Here is an 18,657-nt window from a genome sequence, read left to right on the forward strand (position 1 = left end):
AAATAAATTTATAGAGGTCTCTCCATCAAATTTCAAAACTTGAAAACTTAAAACTTAAACATTTACGTGCAACAACATAACTTGCTGCATTATTTGTCATCACTTGCACCACATTTTCTTCGCCCACCTCTTCTATGACTTCCTCAATAACCTTACATAGGTATGCGACTTTTTTAACATATGAGGAAGCATTAATAGATTTTAGGAACATGTTGGATTCTACAAAATTTAAATAAAGAAAAATAATTAATTATCATAGATGAATCAACAAATCAAAATTTAAATTATTCAATCACAATGCATGTAGGGAAGTAGAATGATCAATCACCTCTATAGAAAACAAGAAAATTTAGGAGTGTTATATTCCTCCTATCCATCCAACCTGTTGACTCCTGATTTAACAGTTTTAGAAATAACCAAAAAACCAAATCAATACACCTAAGGTTAGCAAATTCCTATGATGGATGCACTTGGCTGCAATCTTGGGCCAACTATAAGGATAAATCCGTCTTCTACTTCAGGCTTTGTTAGACCTAGGTGGGTGGACCTCAGACTCTTTATATGGTACCAGTGTAAAGGCATACAACTGAATCTGGAAAACAGATAAAATCCCTTAATTTTCTATGTTTATGCAAGCATCCATGGATGAAATAGCTACTTAACAGAGCGCATGAACCTAATAAACTAAGTGAGGGAAAACTCTTTTAATTTTTAAACACAAAGGAAAGACATTCGATTAAGATTTGTATCTTAGCATAACCCGGGTATGCAACAATAGAGAACATGCATCCTTCAAGCTGACCAGTCCCTTATCCATTGGGCATCAACTAAACCTTAACATGCAGATGGATACCTAAATTATACGCATATATTCAGGCACGTGATCTATCTATTTGACTTGCAAATAGGCATCAGTCTTCATAACAACTTTCGTACTTATTGTAAAATCCTTCTAGTGTAATTTGCAACCCTATGAGTATAAACAAGCATTTACTTGGCTTCTTTGTTCCAACAGCAAATTCATCCTGATATACAACCTTAAGGGGTTGCAACTGAGTTCAAGACCTTAGTTCTTAACCACAGAACATTGCAAGTAACAAAAGTAGGAGATGAGAATCAGAATGAAACTAAGAAGGTTAAACTCTTTGCATTAATTTCATTGAAAATAATACATCATCTATATATCAAAATTTAGAAGAGAACACCAAGAATGACTGTATAATATGGAATGCTTCAAAAGAGATATAATATGCTGTTCATAACAGGAGAATACTGAGACAAATTGGTATCACAACTATGAGAAAACCTAGGAAATTGGAACCAAATTGGTCTCACAATCCACCTAAAATCTTCAAAGAATTGGAACCCTTACAATAAGTAGAAAAGGAAGATATATAGGAGAGAAAATCTTTTTGGGTCTCTAATCTGAATTTGACATGTGTCCCACTAAAAGAGTCTTCAATCTGGAGTTGTTGAAACTGAACTTCCTCATCTACCCGCACTTTGAAAACCATAAATGATGCCAAAATATCTGATATATCCCCACTTAAAAATATGCAAATATCTCATGAAGAAATATCAAGAAATCATCACAATCTGTACTGAGGCTCCAAAAATCTGATTTCAACATGCCACACTTGCTTTGCCATGAAATTCAACATTGTGCAGTTGCCAAAAAAAAACAATTGCTTCAACCACCTCCAAAAACATTCAATTCATCCTTACAATTGCAGGAGAAGTCAAATTAGATGAAAATATATCTAAATTTGATTGCAATTTCATCTGCAACATTAAATTTGCACTTCTTCTCTGTATAATTCCCGCCGCAACTCTCTGGATTGCTGGATAAAATTTTTGTGCCCTGGCTCTGAAACTTCTTTATGCTCTGTTAATTTCTTGCAATTCTATAGTTCAAATAATGGCGAGATCGTAGATTATATTCGAGCATTGAAATCACACGAATGAGCCCTGCGCCATATTTAACTCTCAATAATCGTTACCTCCAAATTGCAATCAGCTTTAAATTTATCCGTAGATTTTCATACATTGGGCGGTTCTAATTCAAAAAGCAACGAACTTTATGGCAAAAAAAATGGTCACGTGCATTACCGCTTACCCACCTTCCTTAAATTTCTTGCATCTTAAAATAGCAGGTAAGCGCCAATCGTTGATCAAGACAAGATCAACGACTACACAAATTTACAGTTGACTAAGGCCCAGTCAGCTGTTTTAACCAATAGGAAGTCTCCATGTGAGTTTGTGCCTTCTGACAACCTCCACGCAAGTGGGTCCCATATCACCTCCTGAGAGAATGAATACTTGACGTCATTTTTTCCACGTGTCAAGCTTGCGCATTTCCGCTTTCCTTATTGAACAAGCATCTCCATATTGAAGGATTGCGCCACCAATAGGAAGTCTCCATGTGAGTTTGTGCCTTCTGACAACCTCCACGCAAGCGGGTCCCATATCACCTCCTGAGTGAATGAATACTTGACGTCATTTTTTCCACATGTCAAGCTTGCGCATTTCCGCTTTCCTTATTGAACAAGCATCTCCATATTGCAGGATTGCGCTAGCCATTGATCTTCGAAAGATCAACGGTGACACTGATTATACCTTTAATCCTTCTGAGTTGGGAATAGTGATGTCACCATGGACACGTGTCCACATGGCGCATACCCACTTTATTTAAACTTCATTCAAGTTCTCAATGCGGGCAAGTGCCCTCCGTTGATCAAAACAAGATCAACGGTGTAAGAAAAAATCTGCACTTTATGGTTGCTTCATCTACTTGGGCCAATGAAATGACTGCTTTCAATTCTCGTGCTTCGACCAATCTGACTACTGCATTAATCTCTGAAACTTTCCGTGCCTGTAACATAAGTACTTCCAGCTAAGCATATGTGGCATACAACATGGCACAACTCAGTTTCCTGTCCTAATCCCGGCCTCACTATGATATGCAGCACAAAGGCGCATTCTCGCATTTCTTATTGAACAAGTAGTTTTTTATTGCGGGCTTGCGCTAGCCCTTGATCTTTGAAGGATCTATGGCTGACCAAACTTCGATCACATCTGGCAAGGAAACCTCTTTAACGACACAACTGGGAGTACATGTCAGCAATCACTTTTCAATTTGGTACACCGTAGCATATACTAAGAACTCTCGACCCCACCTTGCTATGTGTCCAAAAATCGCTTGCCCGCTTTATTTAAAAGCCTTGCATCTCAACATTGCGAAAATGCGATATCCGTTGATCTGAACAAGATCAACGGTCATACAAAATTAATAATACTTTGGGCATTTCTCAATAAAATAATATGGTCAATAAGTTTTTAAACGAGCTTTTAATAAAACCATGCTCATGTAGGCCCAACCTTAGGGTAAAATGATATATTTTCAAAATCATTTTTATGAAAAACTATTTCGAGGGTTTTTCAAAACTAGGGTAAAACAAGACATGGCACTAGGGTTTCTGAGAAATTCTCTAAAGACAAACCTTGAGAATTTAATGGAATTTCAAAGACACAGAGACCAGGCTATGAACTAGGGAAATCTAAAGATTCTCAAAATATGAGGAACAAAACCCTATTTTGCAAGATTTTAAGATTCAAATGATTTTTCACTAAATTTTTCCATAATTTCTGCATTGTGAAAAATCAGACCAACACAACCATCTGTCATAATGGTGCAACCCTTTTGGGTCCATGACTTTCGGTGGTCCTTTAGCTCAAGTTTCACATCCTCAACCATTTCTTCTAAGAGGAGGTCACTTGACATAGCATCAGTAGGGGCTTTCTACCCCACACCTCAAATAGTTACGACATCTATCATGCCTGCCAATAAGGAGACCTGTCACAAATAGATTATGAATAGATGATAAATCATTATGAATCTAGTAGGCCTCAACTTCAGAGTCTCAAATCAAAACCATAAATTGAAAAATTGAACTTTAAACTTAAAGAAAACAAACAAAAAAGTTGTATTTGATTGCAACAAATGGGATGTTGCAAAAATACCAAAATTTGCAAATTTATTTTCTCGCAACATCATGAATCTCCTTGTTCCAAACCATGCTCTCAAGCAAGGGTTGTGCGTAGTGCCTAACCTATAACTACTATCCAATCTCGACTTTTGTATTCTTAAATGAAATATAATAGTGCCACTACTAGGAGCAAAAGTGCTAGCATTGGCACTAGCACTAGGAAGAAAGGGAGGCCTCGTAGAACCCTCTCCAACACAACCTGTGATGCAGATGTGGATGTGGGAGCCAATACCACTTAACTCATTAGGTTGCCTCTTCCTAGTTAACTTTTTTTGTTCATGTGTCTCTAAGAGGACATAACAAAAATGTTTGCCTTGATAGTTTGTTTAGTGCACATAGTAATATCATACCTAGGTATGATAACAACATGGTATTTGAATCTACTGATGCCGCTAGACTTTTATCTTTACAAAAAACCCACATTGTATGATTAATTTTTCTGCTAGGAAAATTTTTGGTATATTTCCAAGCAAGATTGTATGGAAGCATTGTGAAAAATGAAAGTCAAGGCTATTGCAATAAGAAAATCCAAAATTTTACAAAGTTATAAAGTTAAACTAATATAAAAAATCAGAAAACCCTACATTTTTTTGAGAAAATTGTAAATACATGTTTACAAATTTGTTCTAGAAACATTGTAGGGTTTGCACTTTGCACTTTGCTATTAGTCTACTTCTCTTATGCAATTTACTAAAAAACATTCAAGATTTATAAATAAAATTGAAAAATTAACAAACAATGAAAAATCTTAGTTACTGATTCGTGAAACGAATCTGATTTGGGCATGTGAATCAGATCCGTGGATTCTTGATTTTTTTTTTGTCAATTATGATTCATGGAGGATTCATATATATATATACATACTAAAAAATGAGAGCAATATACATAATTCTAAACTAAATCATTTCAAAGTATGAATCTATGAATCTATGATTTTGGTATGAATATATGGATCAAATCCATAATGATTATAAGAAAATAATCGGAAAAAAAACTCAAAAAAAATTTTCAAATTTGTTTTTTCAAAAAAATAAAAATAAAATCTGGACGAATCTAGCCACGGATCCAGATCCAACCTCTAGGGCACGAATCTAGTAACTAAGTGAAAAATACATTATACAAAGTAAAATCAACAAAATCTACAGTTTAACACTTACTTCTTGCAAATGAGTTGAGAAGTGTTGCTATTGACTCCTTAATGCTCCCAATGCTAGCTCATAGCCTCCCCAAATTGGTTTGTGGTCTCCTTAATGCTCTTCTTCCCTGTTGGTTGCAAACTTATGACTTCTCTTTTTTCTTCCTCTCTCATTTTTCCTCTCTTCTTCCCATAACAAGCAATTAGAAGGCCTTTTAGGGTTATAAGAAAAAGAAATGTAAAAAGAAAAAAAAGAAAAAAAAATATTTAAGTTTTTTATGTTTTTTGTTTTACAGAATTCCCAGATGTGCAGCCAAGTCATGGTCCATGTAACTCGGCAAGCTGAGCAGCCGAGTTGGCATTACTCGACAGAGCTAACTCTACTTTCCAACTTACCTAATTTGTGGTGTGTTTGGGATCTCTAATATAAACAATGCTTGATAAGCATAAGCGAGTCTTTGGAGATATTCTCCTAGGTAGACAACTTGATCATGGGTTTGAGCATGTGATTGAGTTGGAGGATGGCGCTAAGCCTGTCATTACCATGCCCTACCACTATTTGAGACATTTCAAGGGGAAATTAAGAAAATGATTAAGGATTTACTAGCTATGGGACCTATTAGAACCAACTCCAGTCCATTTGCTTCTTTAGTAGTTTTTGTGAAAAAGGATGACACTGTATGGATATGCATTGATTACCGTGCTTTTAACAAGAGGACCATTAAGAACAAGTATTCCATTCCTCATATACATAAGCTACTGGATGATTTGTATGGAGCTACTTTGCAAAAATAGATCTTTGATCGGGGTACATGTCTATGAGAACATAATGTGATCTTATTCTTGAGAACATATTCTGCACCATATAGTCTTCAAGTCTGTACTGTACAACCTCCTTTCCCACCACCGTACAGACTTCCATTCTACACTGTAGGATGATACTCTATGGATGTGCATTGATTACCATGCTTTTAACAAGAGGACCATTAAGAACAAGTATTCCATTCCTCATATACATAAGCTACTGGATGATTTGTATGAAGCTACTTTGCAAAAATAGATCTTTGATTGGGATACATGTCTGTGAGAACATAATGTGATCTTATTCTTGAGAACATATTCTGCACCATATAGTCTTCAAGTCTATATCGTACAACCTCCTTTCCCACCACCATACAGACTTCCATTCTACACTGTACGTCCTCCCTGTTTGTACCATACAAACTCCTTTTTCCCACTGTACGGCCTTCTTATATGACCCTTAGCATTGCTACCCATCTACCTCCACCATACATCATACGACCCTACATCATCAACCCCTTTTGCCTCCACTGTACGAACATTTCCATCGTACAACCAATTCCACCTTGCCTACCGTACAATTTGTTTTGAGGTTTGCATAGTGGGCGGAGGTCAGGAACATTACTGTGGTATCAGAGCTATTGATCTTGCCAGCTTGTGGATAGTGAATGAAAGTTTATAGTTGGACAAGAAGAAGATCCCATTCAGTTGATAGAATGATAGATCAAGATTGCCGAAGTCATGACGCTACTAAGGGATCTTTCGAGGAATTAGACTAAGATCAATGATACTCAGCAGCTTATGGAAAAAACTCTCAGGAAACTAGCAGACAATAAGATATTTGTTGAACAAAATGGGCACAACACATACTCGATGTCGGGTAATGCAAACCCTCATCCAACACGCTCTCGACTTTCCATGGGAACCTTCCCTCCATGGACGGAGGTGCCGCAAAGAGAAAGGGAGCCAACTTTTGCAAAAATACAAGAACAACTGAGAGAAGACTGGAGGAATGCCAATATGAAAGGAGACATTTCATATAAAGATTAGCTGGAGCTAAGAATGCATTATTCTGGAAGTGGGAATAGAGGATATTTTAATGATGATCTCAAAAGGAAGTTGAGTAAAGTAAACCTATCGTCATTTGATGGATTGGGATCTATGAGTGCACAAGCCTGGGTAACGAAAGCAAACACTTAGTTCCAATTCAATCTGATGCTAGAGGAAGAAGCAATTAAGTTTGCTGCTCTCCATTTAGAAGGAATAACACATGGATGGTGGCCACACAGTAGAATCACACTCATACATGATCAAGTCAACACGTATGTAGAACTTATTGAAAGATTAATAGAGAGGTTCGATAACCAATATCCAGAACTCAAATTCAAGGAGTTGACACAATTAAGGCAAACAGGATTGGTGGACCAATACATCACTGTATTCTAGAAACTTTTTGTAGTTGTCACTGATATTTTAGAACGACGTCGGGTAGTAACATTCATGGATGAATTAATGGAACCATTAAAGGGATGGGTTAAAGGGTTGAACCTGCACTCTTTTGGAAGCAATCAAAAGGGTTTGAAGCATGGCACTTTCGTCATCTTCTTCCTTCCGAAGCCACTTTCTGTCCAAGCCTCTACTAGAACCAAATGAAAGCTGACCTCCTCCAAGGAAGCCCTCAATGGATGAAGCCATTAGGCAGGACCTACGAAGAAAGAAATTATGTTTTAGTTGCAAAGAACCATGGGAGCCAGGACACAGATGCTGGTGAAAAGGGAAGGTACATTACATTGAGGTCATGCCAGAGCACTCTTCTACCAAAGAAGAGCACCAACAGGAGGTCCTTGAAGATATCGGTCCCAACCATATAGAGAGAGTAGCAGCTTTAGTGAAACGTAGAGGAACCATTGCCTTGGCTGACAACCCAAGATATACAGTTTTTAAGGTACGAGGAACTCTTTAAGGTCAAAGGGTGATTGTAATGCTGGACAATGAAGCTACCTTGAATTTCATAAACTCATCACTCATGAAGTGAAGGGCATTGCCCACAAAAGCTCACACAGGGATCCAAGTCAAAGTGGCTATAGGGTCAATGTTACTATGCACACACCTTGTTTCCTAGTTAAGCATCCCATGGGTAACCACACAATAATGGAAGACTTCTTTGTAGTAGACCTGACAAATATGGAAGTCATTTTAGGCATACAATGGATGGAATCTTTGGATGAGTATACAAAGTTTCAAGTGGATGGATTCCACTTTTGTGGTTGATGGAAAAAAGTGGTCTTGAGAGGGATGGCGAATGAGGGTCCGAAGGAAGTATCTACACAGAAAATGGAAGCTATTTTCCGACATGATGACAATGCATGGGCCGCATAGTGCTTCGTATCTACAGAGCCAATCAAGGGTCAACAAGCATACTATCCAGATAATAAACTTCAAACCATTTTGGATAAGTGCGAGTGAGTTTTTGCTGACATCCCATCAGGTATACCTCCCGACCAAGGTTTTGAGCATACCATTGAACTAGAAACAAGAGTGAAGCCGGTTATCACCACTCCATACCGACATCCAAAGAAATTCAAAGATGAGATCGAAAAGATGATTTAGGAACTGCTTGAGAAAGGATGGATCCATCCCAACTCTAGCCCTTTTTCATCATTAGTAGTATTGGTTAAAAAGGACAGAACGATGCACATGTGTGTGGACTACCGTGCGTTGAATAAAAAACAGATATATTATTCCCAGGATTGATGAATTGCATGGTGTGGTTTATTTTTCTAAAATAGATCTCCGTTCCAGATACCATTAGATCCGCACGAGGGAAGATGTGGAGAAGACGGCTTTTGGTTGTCACTATGGGGATTATGAGTTCCTAGTCATGTTGTTTGGACTAACGAATGCACCAACTACTTTCCAGTCTTGCATGAATCGCATCTTCAACAAACAATTGCATAAGTATTTGCCGGTATTCTTTGATGATATCATTATTTACAACAAAACTTGGGAAGAACACATTGAGGCATCTAGATGAAGTCCTAGGGATCATGAAAGCTCAGTCCTTGTTCACCAAGCAATCCAAATGCGAATTTAGGATGACTGAAATATTGTACCTAGGACACATTGTTAGTAAATTTGGGGTGCAAGTTCATTAGGAGAAGATTCAAGCTATCCTTGATTGGTCCCCACCAAAATCACTCTTTGAGTTGTGAGGTTTTTTTGGACTATGCATTTATTACTGGAGGTTTGTAAAAGGATCCTCTCAGCTTAGTGCACCATTAACAGATCTAACAAAGAAAGGCTCCTTCTAGTGGAATGAAAAAGCACAACACACTTTTGATAAGTTAAAAGAAGCAATGAGCACTTCTCTAGTTCTTACCTTACTTGACTTCACCTATGCAGTTATTATTGAAGGTTTGTAAAAGGATTCTCTTAGCTCAGTGCACCATTAACAGATCTAACAAAGAAAGGCTCCTTCCAGTGGAATGAAAAAGGACAACACACTTTTGATAAGTTAAAAGAAACAACGAGCACTTGCCCAGTTCTCACCTTACTTGACTTCACTCAACCCTTCATTCTAGAATGTGACGCATCCGGAGTAGGCATTAGCACGGTATTAATGGAAGATAGACACCCTATAGCCTATGAGAGTCAGAAGCTTACACAAGTGGAGGGTCTATATTCCATCTATGACAAATAAATGTTGGCCATTGTGCATGCACTTACCAAGTTCCGACAGTATCTGGTGGGTACCAAGTTCGTCGTCTGTACCAATCATAATAGTTTGAGGTATTTACCGGAGCAATGAGATCTGAACAAGAAGCAACAAAAATGGGTAAGCAAGATTCAGGCTTTTGATTTCCACATTGAATATGTGAAGGGAAAGAACAATGTGGTTGTAGATGCCTTGTCAAGAAAACTCGCCATCTGCTTACTGTCTTAGATTTCAGCTGATTGGACATATTCCAAAAGCACATTTGCATGTAAGCTAATGGACGGTGACACTCAGGATGAATGATACAAGGTGGTGGATGACATCATTTACTATAAGAATTGGATGTACTTAGTGCCTGAATCCAAACTAAAGCAGAAAATCTTGAAGGAAGTACATGCTTCACCCTTGGTTGGACAGCTAGGTTTTCTCAAAACCTATAGACAGCTCAGGGAAAGGTTTTCATGGAAGGGACTTAAATAGATGTATTGTAGTACGTATGGGAATGTGCAGTTTGTCAGCAAAACAAATCCGAGCACACTTTACTTGTCAGGTTACTACAACCCTTACCTATACTGGAACAAAAATGGGAAAGTATCTCTATGGACTTCATCACTGGACTCCCTAAGGTAAACGAGAAGGATTGTATCTTTGTGGTGGTTGATAGACTGCCAAAGTATGCACACTTCGCCATTTCTTCAAATTTCCATGCCGCACAGGTAGCCAAATTATTTTTCAAAGAAGTTTTATGTCTGCACGGGTTACCTTGAAACATTGTTAGTGACAGAGATGGTCAGTTTATCAGTATTTTCTGGACATAATTGTTTAGGTTGGCAGGGATAGAATTGATGCCAAGTACTGCTACCACCCTCAGACAGACGAACAAACGAAGATTGTGAAGAAATGGCTAGAAGGCTACCTTCGGAACTACGTCTTAGCACAGCAATGGGCATGGGTCAAATGGATGCATCTAGGGGAACTCTGTTACAATACCACTTATCACATGTCCATTGGGATGACACCCTTCAAAGTACTAAACGGGTATGAATCCTTTACATTTATCAACATTACTGGGTGACAGTTGCGCACCAAGGGAAAAGGACAGGCTTTAGGAAGGGCAAGACATCTTGAGATTCTTGAAGGAGAACTTACAAAGGGCGTAGAATCAACAAAAGATGTATGTCGAAAGATACCATAGTGAGAGAAGTTTCGAAGTGGGAGACTTGGTCTATCTCAAACTCCAACCGTACAGGCAATCCTCATTGAAGGCAAAAGGGGAAGAAAAACTGAAGTCACGTTTTTATGGTCCTTATCATGTAGCTCGGTGCATTGATGAAATTGCCTACGAACTGAAACTTCCAAAAGGGAGCCGCATCCATAATGTCTTCCATGTCTCCTGCTTGAAGAAAGCCGTGGGACATAACATTGCAGTAATTACAGATCTTCCACCACTCAATGAAGTAGGGAAGCTCATATTGGAACCGGCTGAGATCATCGATGTACATGGAAAGACTTTGTGAAACTGTACCCTGAGGAAATACTTGGTACGTTAGAAACACTTGCCATTGGACGACGCGACTTGGGAAGGTGAACACATCCTGCAGCATCCAACATTGCATTTGCTTGAGGACAAGTAAATTTTGGGACGGAAGGACTATAATGTTCCTGTCATAAAATAATTAATTAATTAAACCTTTGTTCATGGGCCGATTGATTTAGTATATCTCAGACCCATTTTTATTTTATTGTTTTGGTAGGTATGGCCGTCGGCTATATTTGTAAACCCTTGGAAAGTTCCTTCGAAGGGTAATTAAGCACAACATGTAGGTAGTTGTTGGTATGCGATTTGGATTATTCTTTTGTACTGCGAGTTCCTGTGGGAGTTCAACATTGTTCACCATTTCGGAAGTGAAAGATCTTCCCTACTTGGCTAATCTGGTTTCGGTGAGATTCAACCCTTACCCTATTCCGTCTCTGTAATAGTTTTCTTAGATTTGGCAAATCGAAGCACCATCATATTTGCAAATTGGAGGAATAACTATGTTTATATTGATCATCTCTCTTTGTGTTTGGGTGATTCCATCTCTGGCAACGATTCTTGTGTATTTTGCATTAAATCTAATTTCAACAATATTGCTGTACTGTCTATACGTCCCCCTCTACTGTTCATTTTCCTAACCGTACACCCCCCAAGCCAAGCACATCACCACTGTACGACCCTCCATTCTGCACCATACAGTCAAGTCTATATCATACAATCTCCCTGTTTGTACCGTATAGACTCCTTTTTCCCATCATACAATCTTCTTGTACGACCCTTAGCATTGCCACCCATCTACCTCTGCCATACACTGTATGGCCCTGCATCATCACCCCATTCTACCTCCACTCTGTTGGTTCCCAAAATCGCAGATTGGAATTCTACGAGTCTTTCCAATTCGATGCTGGGATATCCAACCGATTATGGCCAACTTGACGGAACTGAACATTGAAATTCGAGTTTCCTGCGCTTTTGGCTCTGCAAGGCTAGGGCCAGTGTATTTGATCTTGAATAAATCACTTAAATCCAAGATCCTTATAGAAAATCGATTAGAATGTGAATGCGATGAAAGTTTTCCTAATTACAAGAATCATAGAAAACTTTAAACTTGCAAATTATGAATTAATAACAAAAATAAATGATTGTATAAATGTAAGAATGTTAAATAATAATAATAATTATGGATTATTGCAACAAATAAATATATTAATTCTTCAAAGGAAAGATATGAAATAATTTCTAGCATATGAATAATGAATCATTGAGTAATGTGACGACCAGTGCCGAAATTAAAAGGGCGATAGAGTCAATATTATAATTTTACAATGTACAACTTTATAAAATTCTATGCACATCAATTATAAACGATTTAGTAATCAAGACACGATGGATCAAATATACCAATGCAATTTTAAAATAGTCTAGATGTATTTTAACTCTGTGGTTCGGAGACAAACCAGACATAGATTCGGAAAAAAATAATATTTCTCAATATCTATGATGTTCAATTTTAAAATGCTATAATTGATCCTGTCCACTTATCTATCATATAAATTATTTATAAAAATAAAAATAATAATTATAAAAGGACAAAACTATATAATATTTCAACTCTAAAGCATTATGCATATAAATTAAATAAATATTTCTTATTGATCATGCCGAAAACAAAATTACGCCGGAGAGACTCCTTACTGATGATCCATCCAATGCAGTTTGACTCCAGAATCGCATAAAAATTTATTCAATAATCCACAATCCATGGGCTTAGTTCAAGAATTCGTTTATTTGCCAATGAAAGAATATAATATATCAAATGCTCAATAACTTAGATATGTAAAAATTTGAATATGAATTGTATATGAATCTATTTGTGTGACTTTACATCTTATATTTATAAACGATCAAAGGGTGCTTGATAAAACAACACATCCTTTCATAGCACCTAACTATAACTTAACAATTTATAACTAAAAACTAATCAGCAACTCCTTTTGAATATTTGTTCAAAATGTAAACTCTTAGTCGGGTATGAATTATATTATATAAACAACCAGGGGCATCCTGCAATAAACATCTTCCTGAACTCCCCCTTTTCTAATGGAGGTGTGTCTGTCCATATATATCTTGTAAATCATTCACGATGCTCTTAATATTGGCCATGCCAATACTGTTGCCGGCAATGGTAATGAATCAATTACTCAATCTTAAACGCACTCACTGCTCCTCTCCTCCGCTAGAACAACTTTGTTCTTCTCCGTGGATGTTCCTGAATCTTCTATGAATGCTGAAAAGGCTCAAAATAAAAACGAAACTCCTCCCATAAATATGCAACATCCATTCGCTAAATCTGCACGGGCTCTTCTAACCTTAGTCGGGCACCATTCTGAAGATGTTCCTACTGCATATCTGATGCATTCATGACAAGTATCGGGCCTTAATGAACATTATTTAGTGCTAAGTAACCAGAAAGTGTGGATATTATCAGCATATGTTACTGAATCATCCTCGCATCACAAACAGGGACACTAGTGGTAACTTTCCATCATCTCCACCTTCCCACATATATCTCCAGGCCTGCAACAAATACGACAAGACATTAGATATTAAATATTAATAAAAGTTCCTTAATGGTTGGTGGCAGTCGATACAAAACTCCTTGCTATTCACTCTTGAAATGAATGTAACTCTGCTGTTCCTATACACTCAAGAAAATTCATGAAGCAATTGGTGTGCCATTTTGTTTGTCAAGTTCCCTTATCCACTGAGAAACTCAAACATTTCAAACGATTTTATTCTTCTGTCCATGCTGATTGCTTTTATCTGCATGTCTCTGAATTGGGATTTTTGTAGACTGGATATGCTTCCTTTATGTCTTGCTACCATTATTTCACAGAGGAGTATGTTACTTGCTCAATATTTGTTGCAGAGGACATCATACGATTAGTTGAAACCATTTTAAATATCTTTATCAGTTCTGAAAGGCACAGTTTTAATTGTTTTTGTAATTACTATTGTGCAGCGATACAATATATCAGTATTCTTGTTATTTCATAGACACCATCCAGTTGCACAATACTTTTCTTCTTAGCACTTGACTTCATCACTGCAGAATCATTGCTTTCTAAACTCCTGTCATTTATGTTTGCTTTGTACATGTTTGACAGCATATTCAGTGGGTTTCACTGTATACATATTTGATGTTTTACTTTTAATGTTGTATGTTCTAATATATCACCAACAGGTCTATCATACTCTATGCCACAATTTGATTATTACTACCTTAAAGGCATGCTGCTATCATTTGCTGTGTAGGTCTGAATGTTGGAACCATTCATCATTGTCTTCTAGTAATTCTTCTGATCTTATTGCTGATTTGTCATCAACGTGGACACTTGTGTACCATAGGGAGAAAAGATAAGGGCAGTAAGAACAGTGCATGAATGGAGACCATAAAAATTAGGGCTCCATCACACCGTATGAACATTTGCATCGTACGGTCAACTCTGCCTTGCCTACTGTACAGTCTGTTTTGAGGTCTGACTAGTGTGCGGAGGTCAGGAACATTACATCCGCAACAACCATTTTTCTCCAAGGCAAGATTTTTTGAGTGATCATGGATTTTGTCCATGATGGAAGAATTCTGCAACAACCATTTTTCCTGATGTTTTCATGCCTTTCCACTTTTGGATATTTCAAGGGTGATTCTAGACTCAACCATTTTTTGATTGACTGCCTTTCTTGCTCAGTCTTTAGGATATAGAAATAGATACCCTTTTGTCCCTTTATCAACTAGAACTTTCGAAAAATAGTAAGTTGTCCAAAAGTCAAAATAAGGTCAATCCAGGAGGAGGTGAAATTTACTAGAAATAGGCTTTCTAAAAAATAGTAAGTTGCTCCAAAGTTAAAATAAGGTCAATCCGGGAGAGTTAAATTTACTAAAAATAGACTTTCTAGAAATAGAACTAAAAATAGACTTTCTAGAAATAGAGAAGCTAAAAATAGTAAGTATGTCAAGACATTCAATTCTCTGACATACAAACAGTTTCCATTCTAGGAGCCACATGGACAACACTTTTCAGACTTGGCCAATTTCACTAATTCTCATTCAAAAGAGGGGAACCTCAGAGGACCGAGCCCAAAACTACCAAGAACTAAGCCAAAAGGACAAGACCAAGAGAAAAAGATGGGGTCCCCATTTGCAATGGGGGGATGGTGTGAAAACCCCACAACAGGTGCCACAAATTTCCCTTTCGTGGCTGATTTCCATCACCAAACTTGCTAATGAACAAATAGGGAAGTAAACATCAATAAGGACATTGGCAGTTTCTATTATGAGATCCATGATTTCCCTCATCAATAAATGTGTAGTTAGAAAAGTTTTATTGCAGTATGATTGACTAGATACTTGTAATTATTGTTCATGGTATAATTCTAATACATCTTGCAGCAGCTCTAGAGGAATGATTTATCTTACCTGTTTATATATTCTATTGTCATGTTATAAAGCCATGGTTACTTGATTGCATCTAGGATATGGAATAGTATAAATGTGTAAGATTACAATTCTAGAGGCAAATTATTGCAGCAATTCTCTGTGCCTTGCTTGTTACTTTGGACATAATTCTAATAAGCTTTTTTAAGAATAGGTAGAGGAAAATGCAGAAATTGATGTAATACGAAGAAGATACCGTAAACTTGGTAAGCCCTTAAATTATAATATCCTACATCTTATTGTCATTTGATTTTAGCCATGTTTATTTGGATGCAATTTCTAACTAATGGAATAGTTGGATATATCTGAAACTGATTTTCTCTTTTTGCAGCATTGCTACTTCATCCAGACAAAAACAAACATCCAAAAGCAGAGGCTGCATTTAAACTTGTTTCTGAGGTGAGTGGCACAATACATAGCAATGTTGAAAATTTTACACAGCTTTTCCAGAAGCCTTTTCCATAAAAAAACTACTGTATATACTGTTTGTATAGGGCCTAATTACACATGGCATGAAGCTTCTTAAACTTCACATGAGCAAAATTCAAATAGAAGCAATCACCTTGTGTGTAACCATAATGTAGCATGGATAAATAAGAACACCATTCTAAATAAAGGAAATACGTATCTCTTTCTGTATTTTCTGATCAGAAAAATCATAAAATGATTTCCATTATAGGACTATTTGTCAACTAAGCAGTCTATTCAAAACAACATATTTGTTTCTCTTTGGTTGTAAATTTCATCCGCCACACTGTTTTCTGCAATGGCCTATATTGCAATTTTCTTTCTTGGCCATTATTTGGTTAGAACTCAAATGTCATGATAATTGAGACAGCCAATTTTTTATTGTTGTGAAGAAAGATTTTGAGGCAGGTTTTTGTTTTACTTCCTGTACTGGACTTTCAATACAGGATGTCAATATTGGTGTCCTATTCATCTAGTGCTCACAGTTTTCTATTATTCATTTTTTAAACTAAAATTTAAATATAAATTAATCATTTCTTGAACCAAATCATATGATGCATAAAGCCATGTTGAGTTTGGAACTTGAGTCACACTGCCTTAACTGTAACATCACATTTGGTTCATGTTCTTGTAGGCTTACGCATGTCTATCTGATAAGAAAAAACGGGCACTGTACAATGTAGAAAGGTCCAAACTAATTTGTAAGAGATGCTCACAAAAAGTGCAGAATTCAAAAGGTTACTTTAGATCATCAACTTCTGATAAGGTTGAACATGGGCAGAAATATTCAAGAACATGGAAGCTTTTTGTGGACAAAGATGCAATGGATTCTGACAGAATGTCTGATGAGGAAAAACTCCAAATGTTCCGGGAAAGAGCTAGAGTGAGAGTTGATTCGACAGCTCAGGCATGGCAAGAACGGCGGGCCAGATTTAAGGAGGAGTTCCATATTGTGAACAATGCTTTTCAATCTAATAGAGTGGACAGAAAAGAATTTCCCACATTTGATGCAAAGGAATGCTTGTTTCCCAGCTACCCACACCTAAGAATGCCAATGGAGATGAAAACAAGCACGGATATTCCCATTTTCAAGAATTCAGAAGACAGATTCTTCTCCTATAACCAAGAGAGAACTGAATCTTCATATGAAGTAAGAGGTCGTTACAGAAGAGAGAAGTTAGAAACACCAATCTATGAAGAATCAACAAGCAAGAAGGTCCCTTTCTCTGTATTCAAGAAAAATATCTTTCGTAAAGATGTGAAAGAAATTCTCAAGGAACAAAAGACATTTTGCAGAGATTCTTCCATTAGTCCACGAAACTTAGATGGATTGTTGCGGAAGTTACAAGCAGAGAGTGGGTGTGATGCACGGCATGGATTTTTCCGTGAATCTGACATTTGTAGAAAATACAAAATGGAAGATAATAAAAACAGTACCAGTGCAAAAAATCAGCATCACAAAAGGGGATCAGAGATCTCAGATACAGATGAGGAAAGTGAAGAGTCCTTTGAGTATTGTGATAATTCTAGTAAAAGTAGTGGCCTACATCGTGCTGTTGAGGATCAATTCAATTCGGTAAAGAAGAAGCTGCAAGAAGAGTCTGAGTTCAGTCTACAAAGAAAAGATTTTTATTGCTTTCCGGAAGGATGTGATAGATCATTCAAGGGTGCCGGTAATGTGGTTTGTGAGGACAAAGTAAGGAAGTCAGAAGAATTGTTAAAGACTTTGGAGCATTTGAGGGAGGAGGCAAAAGATGTAGCTGCAACACTTGACGAGCTTAGGAAGAGTGTGGGGTCAGAGGAGGATCATGTTGTTCGCAACATTTTCGGTCAGAAATTTCCAGTTGCAACAGAATCATAGTTATGTTTTTTTCTTTTTTTGTTTCTTTAATCCATTTACTTGGTGGTAAAATATGTTATATACTTGCCTCTATGCTCATTAATATGCTCTTAATTGTAATGTTGATGGGACATTGATCATTTTGTCATTTTGTTCAATATTACCTTGTAGTGAATGCAATCAATATTTTCTGTCATATAGGCAAGTGGATTTCAAGTAAGGATTGATAAAGATTTCAAAATCTGGAAGACCATGTGGGCCTTTTAACTCTAATTTATTTTATTCATTTTTCTTTTTCCATGTTATTTCCCATTCAAGTAAGGTGCATCTATTAAGTTAGGTTGCCACTGTCTTCAACAAGATATCTTTTCAGGTTTGAGATACCACACATCCTACTGCATGGTACATATTTTTCTACTGAATTGGGCTTAGATTAGTGTTTCTATCTATGTATTGGCATAGTGTGGCTTCAGTTCAATACATTCAGAAATTCCCTTCAGTCAAGAAACACATGCAATCCACAATTTATCTTGACTTGTGAAGAGACTTAAAACATTATCAGGATTGACATCATCAAGACTAAAACATCATGTGTGCAATCGACAATTCATCTTTACCTG

At 37.0% G+C, this 18,657-nt stretch overlaps 1 protein-coding gene across 3 annotated transcripts in view; it reads left to right on the forward strand.

The window, feature by feature from the left end:
* LOC149571397 (uncharacterized) overlaps window positions 1–18,233 on the forward strand; it is a 60,765-nt gene extending 42,532 nt beyond the window's left edge. For all 3 annotated transcript variants that reach the window (XM_089812931.1, XM_089812930.1, XM_089812932.1), the window contains exons 3-5: window positions 15,884–15,935; window positions 16,061–16,128; window positions 16,832–18,233. In XM_089812931.1, coding sequence (XP_089669057.1) covers window positions 15,884–15,935; window positions 16,061–16,128; window positions 16,832–18,058 — 1,347 coding nt within the window. In that variant the 3' untranslated portion in view covers window positions 18,059–18,233. The remainder of the gene's footprint in view (window positions 1–15,883; window positions 15,936–16,060; window positions 16,129–16,831) is intronic.
* The last annotated feature ends 424 nt before the right edge of the window (window positions 18,234–18,657 follow it).

Source organism: Cupressus sempervirens, chromosome 2, assembly GCF_028749045.1.
Source record: "Cupressus sempervirens isolate cs-2001-9-10 chromosome 2, ASM2874904v1, whole genome shotgun sequence".
Lineage (NCBI taxonomy): Eukaryota > Viridiplantae > Streptophyta > Pinopsida > Cupressales > Cupressaceae > Cupressus > Cupressus sempervirens.